At 38.1% G+C, this 22,834-nt stretch overlaps 1 protein-coding gene across 1 annotated transcript in view; it reads right to left on the bottom strand.

Annotated features, from left to right (window-relative positions):
- Positions 1-17,144: 17,144 nt before the first annotated feature.
- FRMPD4 (FERM and PDZ domain containing 4) overlaps positions 17,145-22,834 on the bottom strand; it is a 292,960-nt gene continuing 287,270 nt past the window's right edge. Inside the window, exons 15-17 of the mRNA XM_014875833.2 lie at positions 21,381-22,442; positions 19,786-21,057; positions 17,145-18,656 (exon numbers count right to left, since the gene is read on the bottom strand). Coding sequence (XP_014731319.2) covers positions 17,305-18,656; positions 19,786-21,057; positions 21,381-22,442 — 3,686 coding nt within the window. The 3' untranslated portion in view covers positions 17,145-17,304. The remainder of the gene's footprint in view (positions 18,657-19,785; positions 21,058-21,380; positions 22,443-22,834) is intronic.

Below are 22,834 nucleotides of genomic sequence, written 5' to 3'. Positions count from 1 at the left end.
GACTGGGACAAGACTACTCTAATGTAAACAAACCACTAAAAATACCAGGCTATCAAATATTGATTGAGTGCTTGCACAGAAAAAACAGAAGAGAATAATAATTTTAAAATTAATTTGGATATATTCCAGAATGATTAATTGTTCTCCCCCTACACTTCGTATATACTCAGGAGATGTCAATAAAGCCACCAAACACATTTAGCAAGACATGATAACCTGTTTATACTGGAGCAGCCTCTACTTTTCCTGGGTAGCTTTAGATAATGTGGAATGAGAAAAAATAATTGAAAGTGGCACCACAATTCAACTTTAGATTTTCATGGGTTTTAAGGACCTAATTTTCTAACCTTCTATCACCAGAGATTTATTTTTTACATAACTATACCAAAATAATTTTTAAAATTTACTTTTCTCAGTTCCCGTGTGCTTTTTGTTAAATGTCATGTCATGGTTTAAGTATCAAATCTGAATATGTCAGAGATAAGATGCATTTGCCAGTTTGAGTGAATTTTTCCTTCTTTAAAAAGTCTTGATAAAACTAAATTTGCAAATTTTATTATCTATAACTATTTTTTGTCGTGCATTATGACTTATAAAGTCTTTCTATGGATCTGATGGAGTTCTATTTTTGAGGTGAGTGGTATTGCAGCAATCCATTAGTATGAGCTGTATACACAGAAAATAACAGAGCTTAAGTGTTTTCCCTGGTTGTGAACCAGGTAGGTCAAATTTAAGATGACAGCAGTGAAACAAATATTTAAGTAAAGAATCAATTTTTATTTTTACTTTCCAATTGAAGTGGGTAATGGACCTTGTGGACCTACACAATTGATGAGACTGTAGAACAGCACACCTTTGAAATCAGTGTCTTGGAAAAACTTATTTGCGACTAGAGACACAAACATGCACCTTGGAAATCCATAGAAATATTTATTCACTTTTAAAACAAAGAGCATAGGATATTTCAAGGTGGATACAAGACATTTTTTTTCTTACTAGTTTTTTTTCTGTTAGTCATTTTATACTTTGTATAATCTTTCATTCTTTGTCCCCATTTCCATTTAATTTTTTCTCATGCTCTAAATAAAAGCACACAAAAGAGAAAAATGTCAGTATTCAAATATTTGATTTCATTTTGATTGGTGGAAAACCTGATGTGAGATTAGAAATATTTCTAAACAACTGTACTATTTCTTTTTTCTCCCCCCAGTTGAAATCTAAAGATAGTAGACTAACTGTAATAAGAAGCCATCTGGCTTTAATATTACCTGGTGTAGCAGACAGAAAAAAAATTTTTCCCCAAATTTTTCATTTAATGCTTCAACATATTTTGCTTAAATGCATGACTGTTAAAAAAATTTTATTTTTCATGTGAAGAATTGTCCACACAGTCTCTTTCGAATTCTTCTTGCAGGGAGTATATGTATAAGGGAACTAAAGCTAGGAGTTTGACTAGGAGAATCACATAAAAGTCTCAGTATTGCTGTAAAATACTGTGTTACCTCCTGATGACCTTTGAATGAAAAAAAATATAAAAATGCCTCTCTTCAAAGATGCCTTTTTATTGAGAGTCACCATCCAGTAGCCCATGCTCTCTGGAAACACTGCTGTAATACAGAGATGGTGAAGTACCCTTGACCTTTCTGTCTAACACAATGGCTGTCCCTGCCTCAATCTATGCTCCAGTCTTAGTTCACACTTCTTAATGAAAAAAGGCATGTGGTTTTATGTAACACTGGGACCATTTCTAGTCACTTTCCCATCCTGCTTGGAAAATTTGGATATTCTGCTTGGGTCGGCCACACAATTCAGTGATGCAAAGAGGTTCCAAAGGAACTTAGTTCCCAACCCAATGTCTGAAGTTCTCATCCCACTTTTTAGTTTTGTCTGCTTTTCCCAGCTCCAAGGTTTGCCAGAGTTTCATCTGCTTGGAAAAAAACCCCAACTTTGTATTCAATACTTTTGGTTTTCTGGGACTGGCAAGGCTCCCAGTCTGTGCTGTTTTTAGGAACAAGAAGTGACAACAACTTTCCTTGCTAGTATGAGGCTTGTGTTCTTTTTCTGTTTCCTCTGGGTACTCTCTCTCTGGGATTTCAGGTATCTTCTAATCCATGTCACCATTCCTCCCCATCTCTGCTTGCTTGACTGGGCTTTGTAAGGAAAGTACAATTCTTTGAGAAGTGCCTAAACTCTACCTCTTGGTTTTCCTTTGAAACGCTGAAATAGCTTGGAAACTATTCATGTGTCTGATAGGTTTTGGTTTATGGGCTTAATTGTTCTGTTTCTCTGCCATTTGTGAAACATAAATGCCCCAGCTTAAAAGCACAATCAATACTATTCTCATTACAAGTTTAATCTATGGCTGACTTTCTCACTTGGCCTAGCACAGCTGTTGGCATTTCTGTTGTTGGGTCTCAAGTATATCTAAAGTCTGTTATAACATGGATCTAAATTATAGTTCTTCTAAACTTTTCATTAAATTTTCAAAAATAAATTTTCACTCTTCACTTCTTTACACCAAGTGAACTCTTCATTTCACAATATTTTTATAGCACTTTTATTCTGTCAGTGTTTTTTATGTTGTATTGTTTGGTTTGGTGAGGATGACATTTAGGAAGAATCAGATACCCTTCAGGACTAGAAGTGATAGAAAAAGAATAAAAGTGTAGTGTCAAAAGGTAATGGTAACAACCTCAACCACTGACAGTAATCAGGGCCAGAATGATTAAGAGCTACTGGTGTACTGAAAAATGTAAATGTGATGATAGTATGAACATATGAGGTACTGTCAGTAGAGAGAGATGATTATCAAAGGCCTGACTAAGCAGATTCTAAAGAATCTCCTGGATAAAAATGGTAAAAGAGTTTGCTGATTAGCTAAAGAAAACCAGAAGGAACATGACTCGATATGAAGTGGAAAGAGAACTGCTTAAAAGGCTCCAGTTGCAGCAGAGGTTAATGTTGTTTTCAGCTGGAAATAAAAAACAGGTTTCTGGCTCTGTAAGGAGTGAAGTTGCAGAACAGCTATCCGGGAGGAAGAGGTACAAAACCTGTGTGAATATCAATGTAGCATGCAAAGAGATTTGTTTGGGGTTTCTAACTCTAGACACTTGCTTAAAAATATCAGGGAAGGTCATAAGTTAAACGCTCAGAAGTTGTGACATTTCAAATTAAACCTTTCTGCCTCTGCAAAGTTTATGTTTCTGTTTCCCATATGCATGATTTCTACAGCACTCCTACTCGAAGGGCAGGCACTGGGATGTCAGTGGTATATGAAACAGGGATGTGGAAAGCAAAGATATGTGAAGGAGGCAGTACCCAGAGAAGGCTGTACAGAGTGGGATTCTACTCTTTGTCACAGAAGCTTGACATGTTGCAGTTTCTAGGATTGCTTACAGCACTCTATAGATTCTGCCTGAAGAGCACAAGAGCAAAAAGTCTCTGTTTTTACCTGATGTAAAACAAGTCTCAGTGTCAACACTTTTCACTAAGTCAAATGAGCAAATTGGAATATCTGAAGAGGCAAGTGCTGGCTGCAGTTTTAAATTAAAGGAACAATTATCCACATACAAAGCCTTAATAAATTAAGGATATTGAAATAATACCAATTTTTCAATGTTCATTCTATGCAGCTCTTTTTGGACATTGAAAAGAGTAATAGGAGGAACTAAGGTCTGGGTGATTTTTTGTCTGTTTTACTTTCTGATCTTCATATAAGAACCACTATTATGATCTGATTGCTTATTTGCAGGACAGCTCACAAAAAACCTTCAATTTCATTTAAATCAATTTCATTTTAGGTTTTCAGCTTCTCTTTTTTTCTGTTTGCAACGGTATATTCAAGAGGACACTGTTGCTCTAAGTTGCCAACCAAATCTGAGCTCATGCTGGGTCATGAAGTGTTTGCAGGAGCAAGTCTTACAGTAACTCGTGTATCATAATGATCAGGATGGGGCAAGAATGATGGGGTCCAGTCCTAGGAATGTCGTCATAGGTTGGGAGAATTTGACAACATTTCATGATAAATTATTAATAAAGAAACAAACAAACTAATGTTTGCTCTTCAGGTTGCTCCCACAACATTTTGTGCTTTGGTTCTGCAGCACCATGAGAAGGGACATAAGTTAATTAACAACTGTTTTACTAGAGTTCCACTGACATCACCTATGATGCAGATTCAAAGCAAAGAGTAAAGAGGGCTGGATTACTTTTGATGTAGTTCTTTTCTGAAGTGCTGGCAGAATATTTTAAAATCATCAAAATGTACTTTGCTCTGTCAACAAACTCACTGCTTTTAAACCATTTGAGTTTAACCTTCAGATAGAGACCACACTTGGCCAATTTGAACTGAAAAAGAGACATAATGAAAGCTGTGAATATGCAGTGTGAGCATTCTCATGGAAATTGATGTGCATCCTAAACAATAAATGTAAACAAACAGCTGTTACAATCCCCTAAAATTGCCCATCTGAGATTGTGAGATTCATTTGTAGGAAACCTTGGCCTTTTGAATTGGAATGTAAAAACTACACAAGGATTTTGGGCACCTCTGAGGAAATAACAGCATATGCTCAAAGTAAAAACATGGCATTTGCCTAAGAAAAGAGAAACAGTCTTTTGAATTTTCATTTATAACCATGGCATTATTCCTGAAAGTATGTTTCACATTCTCCATCTGGCTTTTTTTCTGCTATTTATTATACTGACCTGCAATTTATTTGAAATGGGATTTAGAAATATGAGAAAAGTATAGTTGGGAATACTGCCCGCTCTAAATCTTGAAAAATACAATTTATGTAATTCTATACAAATACTAATGAGGATTCAGAAAGATCTATTGCTAAACTGTGAACAATTATGAAGTGCTGCTAATCACTTCTATTAAAATTTGATGCAAAATAAAATACTGAGATTTATATAGAACCTAGAAACTCCTTTTCAGGCTATCAAAGCTCATTGCTTTATCTCCAGCACTGTGGTACAAAGGGCTTAGGGGGGCCAGTGCATGTGTACGAGGAGCTCTGGCAGCCAGTGCTGGTCCCTGAGCACTCAGAGAGACTGGGAAGGCTGGTACATCCCAAACAAATGAGTACAGACATGATGGTGCCAAAATCAACACCAGGCGGTGGAGAATTGTCAAAGTGATTTTTCCATGTTGTCTTTTACAGGCTTAAATAGGCTTTTCAAAAGGGCTAACAGGATACCATGACATAAAAGTAGGAAGAGAAAACACTATAAAGATAAATGTAAACAAACAAACAAAAAAAACCCCCCAAACTAAACCAAAAAAGCTCAACAACAAAAAAAGGAAAATGTAGGAAGCTTCATAGACTTTCTGAACTGATGAAATTCAATACCCTTGTAATTTCTCAGCTGGGTTTTTTCATTTGCTGGCTTTAAAAACAAACAACTCAAAGCAAAAGGCAAGCATGAACTTTTGAGCTGCTCAGCTTAGACTTCCTTAATAGTTTCTCAGAGAGAAATGGGCATTTTCTAGATGTGAATTCACTTACTTATTTTCGATTTTCAGTGATATGAGTAGCATCTAGGAGTGCCTATTTCTCTCCAGTTCAAAGGGAGCCTAGCATGACTAGCTCACATTTGAAGAACTCTGATAGAAACATCTCCAGTTGTTTAAATTAATCCTATTTTTTCTTTTTCAAGAACTATATTCTGCTAATGATCCAGTAAAATAAATTTTGATTCAAGGATCTCAAAAGCTTTTAAGCACCAGAATTCAGCCCTAACAACTCAAAGAAAATCTTTAACATTACTAGTTCTGGAACTGTTTCTTACTGTTCACTGCTAACATGAGCTGTAGCTTCACTTTGAAACACCTTTGGTGGAATTAATACTCTGTTCAGCTTTAAATCAGAAGGACGATCAAACAAAAGAAACCAATTTCATATTAACTTAGCATGAAAAATATGATAAGTACTCACACAAATGTCTCCAGTAGCTTTGGAGAGACTTTGCCCTAAATTTTCACAGTGCATTAAAATACAAGCAAAAATTTAAAAATGCAAGTGTGAATAAAGCAAACAAGGGAAAAAATCTGAAAAGCTGGGAGATTTGTTCTAACTGGCTAAACAACATCCTCAAACATACTGGAAAAAACTGCACATCTCTTAACTTAAATGCTTTTTTTGTGGAGTGCTTTGTACCTTTCAAAGCACTTTGTTGACTCAAAGATAGGAAGCACCATCAATTCAGTGATGATCAGATGTCACTAGAAAAAGTGAGGAGTAGATGACCTTGACGAATGCTAATTGATGTGAGTTAAAATTTAAAGCAGTGTGAAGAGAAGGGGGGGGCAGAGGAGGGCAGAAATCTTCGTCTCCCTATATTCAACACTGAGACAAGCTGGTTATCTAGGTTCTCTACATTGTCAACAGAAAGAGAATAAAAAACACATCTAGGAGGTGATTTATCCCAGACATCTTTGAATATCCCTCTGGAGATGTCTTTTCTTCTCCTTGCATTGACTGCAGAGACTGTTTATGTGATTTATACCCAATACCCAATATTTAGACAACTAGAGTCAAGCAAGATGAATTCTGCCCTGGGGAAGGAAAAAAAAGTCCATGGTAACTTAGGAGTTCATCAGTTTTAATTGAGTAAGGAGAAAGAACTGAGCATATCAGTAGTTCACAGAATGACTCTAAGCCACCACTGTGCTTCAGGCATGAAGGGTAAAAGGCATCCTGTGGTAAGCCAGACAAGAAATTTTCCATAGACAAAGAAATATTACCACTATATAAAAATGGGTCAGATCTCATCTGAAATTTGATGTACACGCACCAGCAACAGAAGAGAACTAGCTTTTTCTTCGAGGCATTGGTAAGAAATTAAAAGCAGTCATGTCCTGGAACAGCTGTCTACAAAGACAGACCATCAAAACTCCAAGTGCTTTTAAGACAGGTCTTGAGCCTGCCTGTATGCACTGAGAAAACACATCTAGAAGAAGGTATCTTTCAATGCAAAGGTCCTATTGACATAAGAGATATAAACAGTGCAAATTTTTCTGCAAGGAAAAAGACTCCCAATCTATTAATGTGTAACTTTTGAAGTACAAATAAGGACATTCAGGAAGACTAATGCAATTTTAAATTAGATTCCTTTCCAAACTTTGCAAAGAAACGTACATTTTCCTGAATTTTGGAATAAGCAGAAAAGGAAAAATAAAGCTTAAAATGCAGCAAATAAAAAAAGCCAGACTGCAGTATCTTCCAATGTCATTTAAATAAGTTACCAGTGGGTAACTCAGATACACAAAATTAGGTTCCTTTTAAACATTTTTACTGACAATACTCAATTGTTAGAGGAGACCTCAAATCTATACTGACTGTACTGATAGACTGTTTTACATACAAGACAAGCCTCTGTGCAGAATCAGGTTTTTTTTCATAATCTAGTGGTTAATTTCCTCATTTATCTGGTCTTTCATACAGCAAGAGAAGAGAAAAAAAGCATTGAAAACTATTTTTTTTTAAATCAGTAAGACTGGCAAGAGAAAATCAGTCAGAAAAAGAACAGCATCTTTGAAATTGACGTGATAAAATGTGAAAAAGAATTTAAATAGCAATCTTACCTTCATGCCATAAGTAGAGCCATGTGGGCTGAACAGGTGCCTCCACAGAGACACAGGAGTTGTCCAAGGCTCTTCATGACATTCTTCAGGTTTTGGTGCAGGTCCCCAAACCTTTTCGTGGGTGCAACTTTGTCTTTTTCTGGAGGACATGCTGGCAGGAAGCTCCATAGAGGCATCTCCAAGGCAAAGGTTGTCTGCTTTCCCCCCACCCTGCCCTGGACACTGTATTTTACCTACAGCCCTATCAGTACAAATGAAGAAGTTGAAAGGCACATCCTCACTTGCTGTGGTGAATACTTACCCTTCCTGACTCCTCAAGGAATGTACTGCTGCCTTGCTCCTGTAGTTCTTCCATATATTTAAAGAAGATTGTTTTTAATATTCTGTTTCATTGATTTAAAGAGAACATGCTGCAGTAAACATTTCAGTTTTTAGAAGGTGGGAACTGCTTTTAAAAGTAAAACCCCTAATGAGAAGAAAAAGGCATCCTTAATGAGAAACATACTTAATGCATCGCTTTTTAAGACATGGTTTCCAAGTGCAAAATAAAAGTATCTGAAATGTATGAAAGAAAACTGAGATCACAGTTACAAAAAGTCAAAATTTGGTATGATAAATAATGATACTGAATGATATTGAAGTGTCTAATACAAGTAGTGTCCTGCATAGGTAACAATGTTTCAGAGGCATTACACTTGCTGGAACGACTAAGTTTTAAGGTACATCTGGCTGCTTTAGGCAGGAGAAACTCAGCTGTACAATTAGCTGTACTGTATTTGTGCCAATTATTTGCTTGTAGAAGTGACCTGTAGCAGAAGCCCTAAGAAGGGTATTCAGTGAGACTGGAAAACTTTAAAACTTTCCACCAAAACATGCTGACTTTGGACTAGAACTAAGAGAGGGAGCACAAGCAGTTTTCTCCTCTTACTTCAGAAAGCAGTTGAAGATAAGCTGGAGAAGTAAGTTTGGGTTTATGCACAAGTTTGATCTTGGGGCTCTGTTTTCTCAAGGTTGCCAGTTCTTTGAGCCATTCACAAAGATTTCACATCAGAAATTGTTGCAAGGATGACAGGATGCTCCATTTCAGCAAAATGACAGATTGGGAAATTCTTCAGGCATCCATGGAATCTGCATTGCCCACCCAGAGACAAACTAGATCCTCAGCTGCATCTGTGGCCATTTCATTGGCAATAAAGGTTCAAAGTAAAACTGGATCCTTTGGCATCTCTTTCAGAAAAAAACCAAAACAGTCCTGGCCATTATGAAAATGGGATTCCCATAAAGTGCTAAGACCACCTCCTTCCATGGATACTGAAAGACTTACTTATATTAAGGAACTCAGCACTTAGTACTGAAACCAAACCCTGGAACACAGGCTAAAGCCTTCAGGTTGTTACCAATAATACTTAGATATGCTGTTTTTAAACCTGTCTTATATACAAACTTAAGAGTTTAGCACACAAAAAAGAGGATTTACAAGGATAAAGCTGTTGATGACATTTACTGACATCCCATGCTGTCGTTTGAAAGGCATGAGCAACATGGGAGAATTTTGCAATGCACTGCCAGAAAGGATTTAAAAAACATATCTTCTCTCTGAAGAGCAACTCAAAAACACTGTAAAAACAATTACCACTGTGTAACGTCTCAGTATTTCCCATTATCAAATTATTATAATAATTTTTTAAAAATAATATTATAATAAAAATGGGAGGGTAGTTCTTTTTGCTACTTGTTCTCTCCATATCTGTGTTAGAGATAACTATCTTCTTTTGATCCTCTGTTCATAGTATGAAACAACAGTAATATGTTTTATTATTATAAGCATAATTCCTCTTTGTTGATACAGACTGCTGTCCCATTGTCCTTTATTGTAATCCACAGGTAGACTAGAGAATAGAGACTATTCTTCAAGACAGAAACATAATTTACCAGTAATTGGTCTTCTTTAGGATGCACAGACTATAAATAAAGCCATTCTGAGGGTACACCTATACCTTATCCCTCCAGACTGCAGAGATTTTTCCTTTGCAGTAATTATGATGTATTCACACTGTTGTCATCACCTTTGACACAACAGTATAAAACTCCCCATATCATGCCATAAATTATTTAAATGATCAGCCACACAGACATGGTCTAAAACATTGAAGCAAGCCCTGCTAATAGAGCTCATGGAGCTAACAGAGCTTCTTTCCTTTTTAACTTTCAAATTAATATCCACATTTGTTCACACCGTGTGACTTCATAAAATTAACTGACAGAAATTGTCTACCAGAGGTTCTTGACTTTACCAAGTGCTGTGGCAGCTCTCAAGGCAGCTCACTAGAGATGGCACAGTGCCTGGGGAGAGTGGTGGATATACTGCGGGTCAGTAACTCAACAGTCTCACAGAAGCTGTACACTCGATTGGAAGTATCAATTCCTAAGTTTTATAGCAAATACTGAGACACCTACCATCCATCTAAATAACTGCTGGATGTGTCAGAGATATACACAGTCTGTATATTCCGAGATAGCCTCGACTACAAATATAAAGGGAGCTCTTTTGCTATTAAAGGTACAAAATAAAGCATGTTTCTTAGAAGCCCAAGGGCAGGTGAAGGAAAGCATAAACAAGTAAGAGATGTTAAAGACACTACCTTCAGCAAAAATGATGACTGCGTGTTGGATCCCAGAAATCTGGGGATTTTGAGCTTTCAGTGCTTTCCGGCACAGACCCCCTGGAAAACACTGCTTTTGACCTGAGGCCATGGAGATGGCTTCTAAATATGAGTGATGAAGTAAAAATCATGAGTGTGTAGTGAATTAGAAGTGTGTGCTTTCACAGGCTGATGGGTTTTAAATTTGGGGTTTTTATAGTATAGTAATAGGTATGGCACAACATGTAGGGTTTTGGGCATTGTCTCTTTCTTTGTTCATCTTTCTTCTTCCTTCTTCATGGTTTTCAGGTAGTAGTTTCTGGTTGGTCAGTCAGTGTCACTCTAAGGGTCATGGGAATCTAATTATTGGGTCAAAAGTATAAATAATATAGGTGTTAATTCTCTATTGAACTGTTTAGCCTTAAAAGACCTTGTAGCAGCTGCATCCTCGGCCATTTTTTTCCTCGCTTCTAGCAGGTAGCTGGAAGTGCTGTCATACTTTCTGTATTTTCTGGTAAGATATAATAAACATCCAAGCCCAGACATGAGAAAAACTGTTTCTATCATGTTTCTGTTAATCCTGGCTCCAAGCAGAAACAGACGAGACTGATGACAAACCACTAATTAAGTGGTGCAAAGCCCCCGCACTGCTGTTGCAGCTGCATCTTAAGAGCTGGCCTATCTTTGAAGAGTAAGGTCATAGAAGGAATCACAGGGGTATGGATTTCTCTGATTTTCTAACAGAGAAGATAACAACAAAAAATGCCACTTTTTTCTGGAGAAGGAGATTCCATGAGAACATGAAACATCAAATTAAAATTCTTGTAAGTGACTTGCCTGGCAGAGGGAAAGATCTTGATAAGCACAGCTCAAGGCTGTGATGGATGGTAAACAGACTTCATTAAGGGTAAAAAACATGCAACAAAAGACCAGACTGCTTCAGTTTGTGCAGGTAACTTGGAACAGACTGGACTGATGGGAAGAAAGGCCAACAAAAACATGTATGCAAAAAACTAATCTAGTTAATAATTTACATTCCATTCCATTACTTATAAGGCACAAGAGAAACAGGAGCACTGAGTCAGCCTTCCTCCACCTGCAGCATGGAGAGAAGCATTTCTAGACTTGAATGAGCCAAATAGCCCACATTCCACAGTAACAGGTAGATGAGTAGCAGCAGAAGTCTCTCTGAGAAAGGGAGAAAGTCTTGATATTAAAATTCTGCATCCTTCATCCCACCTTACCTTCACTGAAACTGGGGACACAGGGCCTGGAGGAAACGCTTAATCTACACGATCAGGGGACTGTCCAACAGGCAGCCTGATAGTTCAACTACTCTCGTGAAAGTGTTGAAGACACATGAATGAGTGTTCAAGATAGAGGAAAATTAGCACTGTGGGACACAAATTGATACATCAGTCTGCTTGTGATAGATCCACTGATAGAGCTCAGACAGACATTTTTTGGGGGAGGACCTGGCAGATAAACTACTAATAAATGAATATAGTTCTCTGTGACATTCTGCCAAGGGCTAATTAATTACTGGAAGAGAAAGGAAACCTACACACACTGTTTCCATATTGTCAAGTTTAAAAATGAGTAGTTTCATGGTAAAGTCCTCATTTGAGTGAACAACTTTAGATATAGAAAGCCTTTCCTGCAGTTCAGATAATGTGGAACTCCATGATGGAGATGTGAATCTTCCAGTCCTTTGGCCAGTCCCAGTTTAATCCTGTTGCCCAAATGGACAGTCAAACCAGAGGGAACACATCTAATGTCACTTCCTAGAAAGGTGGAAAAATATAAGCATCATCCCCCAGTGGAAACTTGCTTCTTCCACCACAAGAGAAAGTTCTCACACTTCAAGGAATAGCAATGCTGATGTGGGGACTTTGTCTATGCTGTAATTCCTGACCCTTAGATTGAAAAGTCCTGCTTCATTTTAGCATCATGGAATGGGGGAAGCATCACCTCGAGGATAAGTCTTAGGACAACCACTTCTGGCTGTGTTGAAATGAAAGCCTTTCCCTGTCAGAAGGTGACAAGCATTTCAGCATGGCCAATATTTGTGTTTTGCAGTTTTGCCCTCACAGATAAAAGAGGCTTCTTACACTACTAGACAAACACCCAGATGCCCTCTCATTCTACTTTTAAAAAAGTATGGTAAAAGGATCACATATGTGCCTTATTTTGAGGGAGTAGAAGCACCTCTTAAACAGGTGGCAAGATATAATTGAGAATAAGAGAAGACTGTTTCAAGTGTAGGTACCATAAGGAATAAACACCCTGGAAACCTGAGCAATAAGGTACACACAAACCCAGTGCAACCACTTAAAAAAAGGAATTTAGAGTATTTTCCTAGTGGAGCAGGAGACATAATACATTCCTTTTACTCTTCCTTAGCTTTGCAGGCTCAGAGTAAAAAATCGCTTTTTTACAGAATGACAAAACAAGCTTTAAAATGCAATTAAGTATTTCCTGTTGCATAAAAATGCGCCATAGTCTCTGTAAAACAAATGTACCTCAAAATCAATACTGAAACATTTACATTTTCTAGAGTACAACAGGGTGTTAGGCTAGTTTGCCTTCCCTCTCACCCTTATGAAATCAAAGATTTGTTCCTAGATCTCATGGGCCAAAATTTGCTCTCCCCAGAATGCATTGCTTTACAGGCTTAATGGAAGAGTTTTGATCAAGTCTCAGGAATTTCCACCCATCAGCATTTTCTAAATTCCATCAGTACTGACATAAATTTCAGATTTTATCTTGTGAACACCTACAGGAAAATGTATTTACTGTTTTATTTATTTTATTTTAACTTATTTTATTTTAGTTAAGACTTTAATGATGAGTGCCTCAACCTCCCTATGGCTTGGGCCAAATGTAGGTCTGAAAACATATTAGGGCTGTTCCACAGATAGTGCAGTGGAAGATTGTGATCACCTTCTTTTTCTGCAGAACAGCTACTACTGAATTGTGAGTGGCAAATTATAAATACTGGTTAATGTTAGTGCCACATATCCATCACTGAGCTATTCATGACATGAATCAAGTTTTCAATTTGTAACAGTTTAGTGCTTAGTGCAATGAGGTTCTGGGGTTTAACATCTGCTGCTACAATGCTACAGTTACATCCTAGTGAGCCAAATTAATCTCTGATAAAATACTACTAAATTTAACTGGATTTCAGTGCAGTAATTAGGTCTCTCTTTGATATAAATTGTGTGACAAAATTACTTGGGAATAGATTTCTCAGCTTTGAATAATGTTCTAGTGTGATTATTTCACATGTCTGGTGAGCAGTGAGGACACCATGAAGCATTCTGGATCTTCCAGTGATCATGAATTGATGGAGTATTAATGAAATAGAAGGAAAAAAATTGTAGGTATGCAGCTTTGTTTCTTAATGTTAAAATGGCAAACTTTGCCCAATTATTTTATAAAACAGCCTGAACTCAAGGACTTAAACATGACAGACATTTTGGCAAGTTAAAAATCACTAAACATACAGTGTATATACAAAAGTTTATAAAAGTATTGTATTATATTGCATATAGATGACATTATATAATTTAGCACTTCTTTATTGCCTTAGTGCAAGTAGGTACATAGTGATGGCATTCCCTCATGTCATGAAGTTAAAATGTGCAATTAATGCAGGAATCAATTAGGATGTCACACAGGAAGATAAAGTTACCTTAATGCTCAAGATTAATAGAAATGGGCTGTAATTCAGCTGCAATTGATGAGCAAGGTCATATGCCCCAGAATTAACAGTTATGACTATTATCATCCAATACTCTCCTTAGCTGGACAGGACAAGCTGAATCATAGGATGTTAGAGTCACAGAACAGTGTGGGTTGGAAGGGACCTTTAAAGGTCATCCTGTCCAACCCCCCGTGACAGGAAGGGACATCTTCAACTAGATGAGGTTGCTCAGAGCCCCATCCAGACTGACCTTGAATGTTTCCAGAAATGGGACACTTACCACCACTCTGGGCAATCGGTTCCATGCCTCACCATCCTCATCATAAAAATTTCTTCCTTGTATCTGTAGTTCAAACTCATTACATCGTTTCATACTGCAACATACTGCTAAAAGGCTTGTCCTCATCCTTCTTATAAGGCCTCTTTAAGTATTGAAAGGCTGCAAAAAGGTCTCCCAAAAGCCCAGCAGAAAGATGAGAATACTTTCTGACAAAGGATGATTGTGAGACACTAACCTAATAGATGAATATATGTGATTCTAGGAGACTGCAGACAAATCATTTCCAGCAGCTATGCCATTGTACAAAGCTCTCATTAGGCAGCATTTAAAAGCCTGCATATAAATCTGTGTGGAAACATTATAGAAAAGACACTCACATGGTACCACATGGAGATATCCAAAATCCTGGGGGAAGGAGAAACTGCCTTCTAAGAGACGCCTCAGAGAGCTTGGATAGATGATCCTATTTATCAAAATTGACAGAAGAGCATGGTGGTGGTTTATGAAATCACACCATGGTGTCCAGTCAAGGGTGACCATGCTGGTCAGGGACTGTAGCACATGATATATGAGGAAAGACTGAAGAAACTGCTTTTACTCAGTCTGGAGGAGAGAAGGCTTAGGGGAGACTTCATTTCAGCCTACAGCTGCCTGAGGAAAGGATAGAGAGAGCACAGAGCCTGACTCTTCCAAAGGATGCACAGTGATACAATGAAAGGCAATGGATATTGTTGGAACATGGAAAATTCGGATTAGACCAAAAAAAATTTTGCATTTTTTCTCCTTAAATACTGTAAAATATTGGAACTGGTGCCCAGAGAAGTTGTGGGACATCTATCCTTGGAGGGTGTCCAATAAACACTTTAAACAGTCCTGAGCAACCTGATCTGACTAGAACTGAGCAGGGGTTGAAATAGGTGAACTTCAGAGGAGGACCATTTAGATTTAGAATCCAAAGTATTCTATGATTCTCTGAAGATGCATTAAAGAGAGGGGATACACCCCTCAACTTGTTAAACACATGGGCGCACACACACACAAACACACACACACACAGAAAAAAAAAGAGAGAGAGAAGAGACTATAGTTAACTTTAAGGAGCAAAATGAACATGTTTACAATAAGAAAAGTTCTTGTACAGTAAGAAGAACAAAAATCTACTTACCTTTGAAATAAAATCACATCAATTGAAAAGAAGTGGAAAGAAAAGAACTGGACTCAACATGCTTAAAGTGACACATTCCTATCTGTGTCAATACTTAGTTGTGACAATCTAAATTTATTTTTGAAATTTAGTATTTCTAAATCACTGTTGACACTTTTAGAAACTCAGAAAACCATCAAGGAATGGATACCAATGTAACAGTTCAGCTTGTTTTTTTTTCCTCAGTATGAAAGACTCAAATCCCATACTATTTGCAGCACCAGAGCAGCACTCACAGCTCCACTCTGGGCTGCCAGAACCGGAGCACCAAGTGTGAGCACTACACAGGACAAGCTGTTGTCACCCCTCAACAGTGAAAGTCAGTCTGCAGCCTATCCCTGAGCTGCCCTCCAAAGTGGGTCTGCATACTGAGTGAATTGGTCTCAGAAATCAGATTTTTCTACCACAGCCAACAGATTAAGCTTCTGGTACTGTGTTTCTGAAGATGTTTCTCTGTAGTTAGAAGGAAAGGCATGTCTTTGTTTTATGAAGAGAAGTGCAAGAAAGTAGTTCCTTAATCTCGTTGATTTAGTCATTCTAGTTCACACAGATTCATGTGTGCTTCAACTGAAAAGGTAAGTTTTCAAAACATGAGCAGTAATACCCTTTGCACATGGTGTTATGAGAAACAGGTGAAAATTACCTACATCAGTTTGGAGGATGGAGGCTGCTGCTCCTCGGTCACTGAGAAGTTCACCAGACACTCTTTGTGAAACACTATTTGCCAGCCACATTTGTTGCTTTGGCTGCCTCTCAAACACAAGGCTACAAAATGTTTTCCAGAAAGGTGCAGATGGAAGAGATAATTCACAAATTGCCTTTGTCATCACTCAAGAGAAGAACTGTCTCTAGCTGGAAATATTTCAGAGATATTTATTGTATTCTGAAAATTTCATTTTATTTCTAACTTATTTACAGTTAAACATTCAGAATCATAAAATATGAAGTATAAAATATTTAACAAAATAGATGCAGTCCGTGTTGTTCAGGTGCACCATAAATATATGATGAAACAGTAAACAGCATAGGAATTTTCTGATGGTCCTCTCTGTCATTTACCAGGAAAAAGGGTGTGTAGACATGCCTTATACATTCTGGTCTGACCATTATGGCATCAATCTTTCATTTCAGAGAACACCACCACCATGCTGGTTTCTGTGTCCTCAGTCCTCCACAGTTACCTTCACTGTCTAAAATGCCAGCACTAAAGTTCAAAAAATCAGATCCCCTCTGAAGTTGGTATATTCATATATTCAATAGTTTTGTGGGGTTTTTTTAAAGTACAGAATTTCCTAGAAAAGAAGAATCAGGTAATTCAGTCCATATGAACAAAAGAGTCATTTATTATATATATATTCTCTAGTAAGTTATAATAGTCTCTTGGATTTTAAATGTCTTTTTGCTATTTTCAATGCTTAAAAATTATAATTTTAAAACATTAAATATTGTGTTATATACATTATGATTTAATTAATCTAAACATGGAGCATTTTCCAAGTGAAAACTTGGATGAAACAGAAAACAATTTCATTGACATAACAGGCTTTAGAAATTCACTTCATACAACCATAAATTTGACTATATGAAAAATAGCCAAACATCAATTTGCTCCTATAGGGACTTTTTTCTGTATGTTTTTCTGATCTTGGGGAGAGGGTTTTTTGGCTATTGTTTTTGTATAAACCAAAGGACAGATCTAGTCATTACTTTTGTCAATGTTCAATATTGTAACTTTTTTTAATCTCATACCTATTTTATATAAAATAACAAAATATACAGAGAAAGCTGAGTTTGTTACATTAGTTCATACACATACAGTAAATAAAATTTTTTTATGTATGGCTTTGCAAAGGTAGATTATGAAGTGACTTTTGTATTTTATTTGTTTAAAAGCATTTTAAGAGAACGTGTTAGTGTGCTTACAATAGCGGCCATGGTATTCGGATGTCGAGCCAAGAGTTTAATGCTAGGATCACCGGAGGTCTTGCCTGACACTGCTTCTGCAGCCCTCAGAAGACAAATGTAGTTTATTACAACCTCGTCTATCTTAGCTATAATTTCCTGCTGCTGTGTTTCAGAGTTCATGACTTTAACTAAACGCATGCAGGCTTCTGTTAAGCAACAGAGTACTTGAAAGCTGGAAGTCATAGCTAAAAGCATTTCCTCAGGGCTTTTATCAGCCATGGCCATTTTCCTGCAGGCACTTCCCAACTGTCTCGATTCCAAAGATAACAGTTGTTTGTACTTAGAAAGTTTAAGGTCATATGTTTCTGGATGTAAATCTTCTCTCTTGCCCATACTTGCTCGGACCAGTGAGAGTAGCTCATTGGCATCCTTTTGTGCTGCAATAAAACCATCAGGCATTGCATAAGTCTTCTCCTTCATCACGTTTATTCGTGTGATTCGTGCATCGAAGGCTACATCATTGAGATTCACATCAATTTGGCCACCTTGGATGTCAGCACTGCTCTTATCACGCTCATTGACTGCATCATGAAGGGGCTCAGCAGCTTTTGGGGACTCCAAGACTTTCTTCTCATTGTCTCTGGATGACTGAGCAACTGGTTCTGCCAGCTCACACGGGGTCTGTGGTTCGAAGAGATGTGAGAGCTGATGGCTGTCTCGGTCATCTTCCTCCTCGTTGTCATCATTTCCTCTGCTCAGGAAGCAATAGCTGAAAGGGCCCCGACACCTCCAGGTGCTGCTGGTCAGCTTTCGCAAGGGCAGTGCTCGACACTGCTTGGAGTCCTTCTGACTGGTGCCTGTGCCCAAACACTTCTTACTGTCCTTCCTATCAGTGCTGACATACACACAACTCTGAGAGTAACTTTTTGACAGCTTTTTGCCCAGGGAAGATTCCACCCTTTTCTCTGATTTGGATTCATCCTTTTGGGTGGTGTCCAGGCATTTCAAGCTGGCCGTGGCTGCCTTCTTCTGAAACAGCATCTCAGTGCCTGCAGATCCTCCAATGCTGCTGCTGCTGCTGCTACGTCTCAGCATTTTCTTGTTCTGCGGCATCCTGAGGCTTCCTCCTATCATGTCATATGGCCATAAACTAACTGTTGCCCCACAAGCCTGATTTACTTTGGGAATGTCACAAGAGTCTTCATTTTGACTTGGCACCTTTGATTCTGATAGCATGGATGATAGCATGATGGAGTCAGCTAGAGGCTGTCTAGGAAAAGCTGTAGGCATGCCTCCTTGTCTTCCCTTTTCAGGCTCTGTGAAAGCTACACTAGGGGTAGTAGAAGAGCAGACAGAATAATTAAGCATCACCCTGATAATATTCATAGGTTGAACTTTTAAATCTTTTAACAGTCAGTACAAATGGTTTCCTGGTATTTCCCAATGGTCTCCATTCCTCAAAATATTCCATCAAAAATTCATTATCAGTCTTTTGTATTTCATTAAAATGCCTTTTACAACTGGTCAACAAATTATAATTTATGAATAAGTAATTGTTCATTTCACTACAGCAGACTTATTCAAGAAAAGGAATAGCAAATTATGCACAAAACATCCTAAATCTCCCCTACTATATGAATTTCATGTTTTCTATTAACTAATTAGATGAGTAATTTCAGATTAAAATACCTTCTTTAACTATACCTGAAAGAGTATAGAAAGTTGCATTCATGGTAATTTTGGTTTGGTTTTGCGGCAGTCTTTGGAAAGAAAGATTATTTCTCATTCTAAATTCTAGTCTGTTCCACTTTTGGATTTTCATGCATTCACACACTACTGCTACATGTGGGTTGCAATCCAAAAAGAGGGAAATATTTAAAATCCAACTGAAAGAATTTCAATGCTGTCTCTGAAAACTGCATTTTTTTATAACTTTAAAGAAACACCTACTGTCAGATTGTGAAGTAAATTCATGCTTAATAAGGTAGTGACATTTTCTTATTCTTAACATCTAGAGATTTTTATTCATATTGGCATGTTTTTGACAACCTGCTAAAATAGCATATGAGATACCTGAGAAATGAATCAAAGATTTTGCTCCCTTACAGTAATGTAACTTCTGAAGTCATTTTACAATCTAACAAGTATTTTGGACTCAAGTGACTATGGATTTTGGAGAGGCTTCTAAAGTGTGGAAGAGAGGTCTCTCCATCAGTGTCCCTCCAAATATTTTAACTGTAATGAGAGATTTTTTTAAAAGTTGATCTTTGTGTGCAGCTCATCAGAATATCACAACAAGTAAAATGAACAGGTAAACTGAAGGTCTAATCTCACTGTATGCTACAGCTTGATGGTGTAGTTCCAGATAAAGATAACAGAAATGTCTTACCTAGACCTCTACATGAACTTGTAGCTTTAAGAATAAACACAAGAAGCACTCTATTACTGCTGTACCTGTAGTTTCTTTTATCTTGGGGATCCGATGGCATCCTTCTCGCAAAGTGCCGAAAAGTGGTTCAGCATTAATTGCTGAATGCACAACAGGCACCGTCATTCTGTGACACACGGCTTCGGGCTGCTGGTGCAGGTCCTTGTATGTTGTTCCATGGTTTGGAAGAATGGCAGCTCTTTCATCTGCTGGAACATAGGCAATGCCCTTCACTGATGGATCAGAGATGATGTGCTTACCATCAGAGGTACAAAGAGGGGATTCAACAGGAGTAGCACACGTGCTACTGCCCGTGCTGCATCCTGCATCCACTGAAGAGCACTGAGAGCTCTGCAGCGAGAAATGGCCTTCGCTTTGCAGAGATGACATGCGCTTAGCCAGGTGATACTCACAAAGTCTAGCCACACTCTGCTCAGCTTCTGGAAGCTTTGAAGGATGGTCATCTGCGGATAAATCAGTATCTTCTGCATCGTTTAGATCTTTGGCTGAAGACACGGGCGTCATATCTGACAGGAAGCTTTCACCTTGGCTAAGCCCTGAGGTATCATCCTGATCCACCTCAGGATCCACTTCATCCTTACAGTCAGTTTCTGTTTTACCAAGGACAGGAACTCTTGGAAAATTCTTCCCATTAACTGTTTCTGGGCTTGGCTTATCTGCTGCCCCATCCTCGGCAGCGTACCATCTTTGGCGAAAGGCAGTTCTCTCCACATTAAAAGTGCTTAGGCGCTGGCTGTCTCTTGCTGAAAGAGTTCCAAATTTAGCTTTTAGATCTTCATCAGAGTCTGCTTTTTTATTTCCCTGTTGCTTTTTCACAGTAGCATTGCCATCAGAGGATGCTTTTACTTCACTATCTGTCATCTTATTTTTCCTTTTACTAGTGCAAGAATATACCAAGGATCCCATGTGCAATTTGCTAAAATAATCCGTGACAGATTTTGTTTCCATGGTCTCTGGCTCCATTTCCATGTTATCAGAATGAAGAATCTGCTTTGAAGGCACAACTTTTGACTGTAGCTCTGCAGTCTGACCACCAGCCAAAGGCTGTGAGGACTTCATGCCTGGCCCTCCAGCCTGATTCTTAGCAATGGGAAATTCAGTCTGCTCTTCCACAAGTGGTTGGTAGCCTTCACTTGTGGTCAAAAACATACGTGCAGTGTTTTCCGACTGTTTCTGTGCTGTGGCTAGTTCAGAGCTTTCAGTCATTTCAGAGGAATTTGTTTCATTGCCAGAATCTGAAGATGACTCAGGGCTATATGCTCGCAGGATAGCTACACCTGCAAGCCACAAAAAATAAGAGTCAATTAAATGACAGCAGCTGAGGCACCTGGATAAGCGACAAGCAAAGGGGGGTGTATTAGAGACAGAAATATTCTTTGTAAGAATAGTCTGACTTTATTGCACAGTTCCCGAGACAGGTAGTTTAATAACTACCAGTGGCTCCATTAAATATGAAATACGATGTATGCAAAATGATGGCAAAAAATAAAAGGAAAACTAAAAAAAACCAAACCAACCCTCATGAAATGGAGTACTTCCAAAGCTAAATGGATGAGATGGAATGATTTTCAATGAATAAATGTAACTATGGTGAAAGAACCTGAATTGTCATTCGTCTGCTGTTCCTCTGAAGCAGCCAAAGCTTCTAGTGCTTGAAGTGTAGAGACTACAGCATCATCTAGCCCCTTCTCACACTGCCCCTCTGTATTAGTAGGGACAGCATCGATAAGCGACACTGGAATGTCATCATTGCCTAGATTACTGTCTTGCTCCTTGTTGTCTCTAGGCTGTGTCGCTTGATTCTGAGAGTCTTCCTCATCAGAACTGTCCCTGAAGCCAGGTGGAGGAGCAGCAATGGCCATGTTTAAGGTATGCAAAAGGAAATCATCTTCATTGTCATCACCTTCTGGAGGTGGAAGTGAAGTCAAATCAATAATGTCATCACTAGAACCAGAAAGGCTGAGAAGAGCAGGCCTATTGATTTCTCCTACCATAATATCTTCTTCACAGCTTACTTCATCTTCATCTTCTGCATCATCAGTGTTTTCTGCATAACAGATATCATGCAGCAAAGGCTCTTCTATCCCTTCCGCACCTCCAAATATTTTACTATCGCTTATAGTTGCATAAACAGAATTTGTTGCAAACTGAATGCTTTCAGCATCTGGTGACAACTCCAGGCCTTTAATATCATTGGCATTACTAAGATAAATGGCTCTTTGTTTTTCTAGTACTTCTGGACTTTCATCCAAAAGCCTTTCATAGCCAAGAGTCTGGGGACTGATACCATCCAAGTTGGGATCTCCAAATATAAAAGAAACTTTTGCTCCCCTGGGAGAATCCTGTGCTTTCTTGCTAGGTTCCAAACCTGAGAGTGACAGCAGTGAAGGCTGGTTAAAATTTCTGCTTTCTTCTGTTTCAGCAGGGTCACTTTGTTTGGCCAGATGCTGATCAAATCCACCTGAATTATAAGTATTTTCTATGTACAGATGTCTGTGTTCTTTTTGACATAACAGACTTTCGGAAACATCTATAGTCTTCTGCTTTGGATCAGCAAAGGACATTTGAGCCTCCTGATCTCCTTCGGCCAGGAAAGTGGTAGCTTTTGGTATACAATTCCACTCAGAAGCAAGGATATTATGCTTCCCTCTATTCTCAGGTCCTATAGTATGGTGAAATAAAATCAACATTGTGAAATCAAAGAACAAAGTCATGTAATTTGTAAACAATCATTTGTTGATGATGAGTATTAAACACTCTGAGTAGGATAGCTGAGTCATCAAATACTTCAGAAAATGCTTTCAAATTCACCTCTCATTAAGTCAACTGTTGACCCAATGATCTAAACTTTAACTGGTTTAACTAGTACTTCTGTACTCTTAAACAAATTTAAACCGCAGCTAGATACATATGCTATTCCAGGCACAGTAACACAAAAGCATCTGGTTTCTCCAACACCGTATCTATTCTGACAAAAGATATATGCATATAAAATAATGACTCTCACAGGGAGCGTGCATCTGTCTACTAGAGTATGAAAGAAATTCAACACAT

Source organism: Sturnus vulgaris, chromosome 2 (assembly GCF_052056855.1).
Source record: "Sturnus vulgaris isolate bStuVul1 chromosome 2, bStuVul1.hap1, whole genome shotgun sequence".
Lineage (NCBI taxonomy): Eukaryota > Metazoa > Chordata > Aves > Passeriformes > Sturnidae > Sturnus > Sturnus vulgaris.
This window is presented reverse-complemented; position numbering and strand designations above follow the sequence as displayed.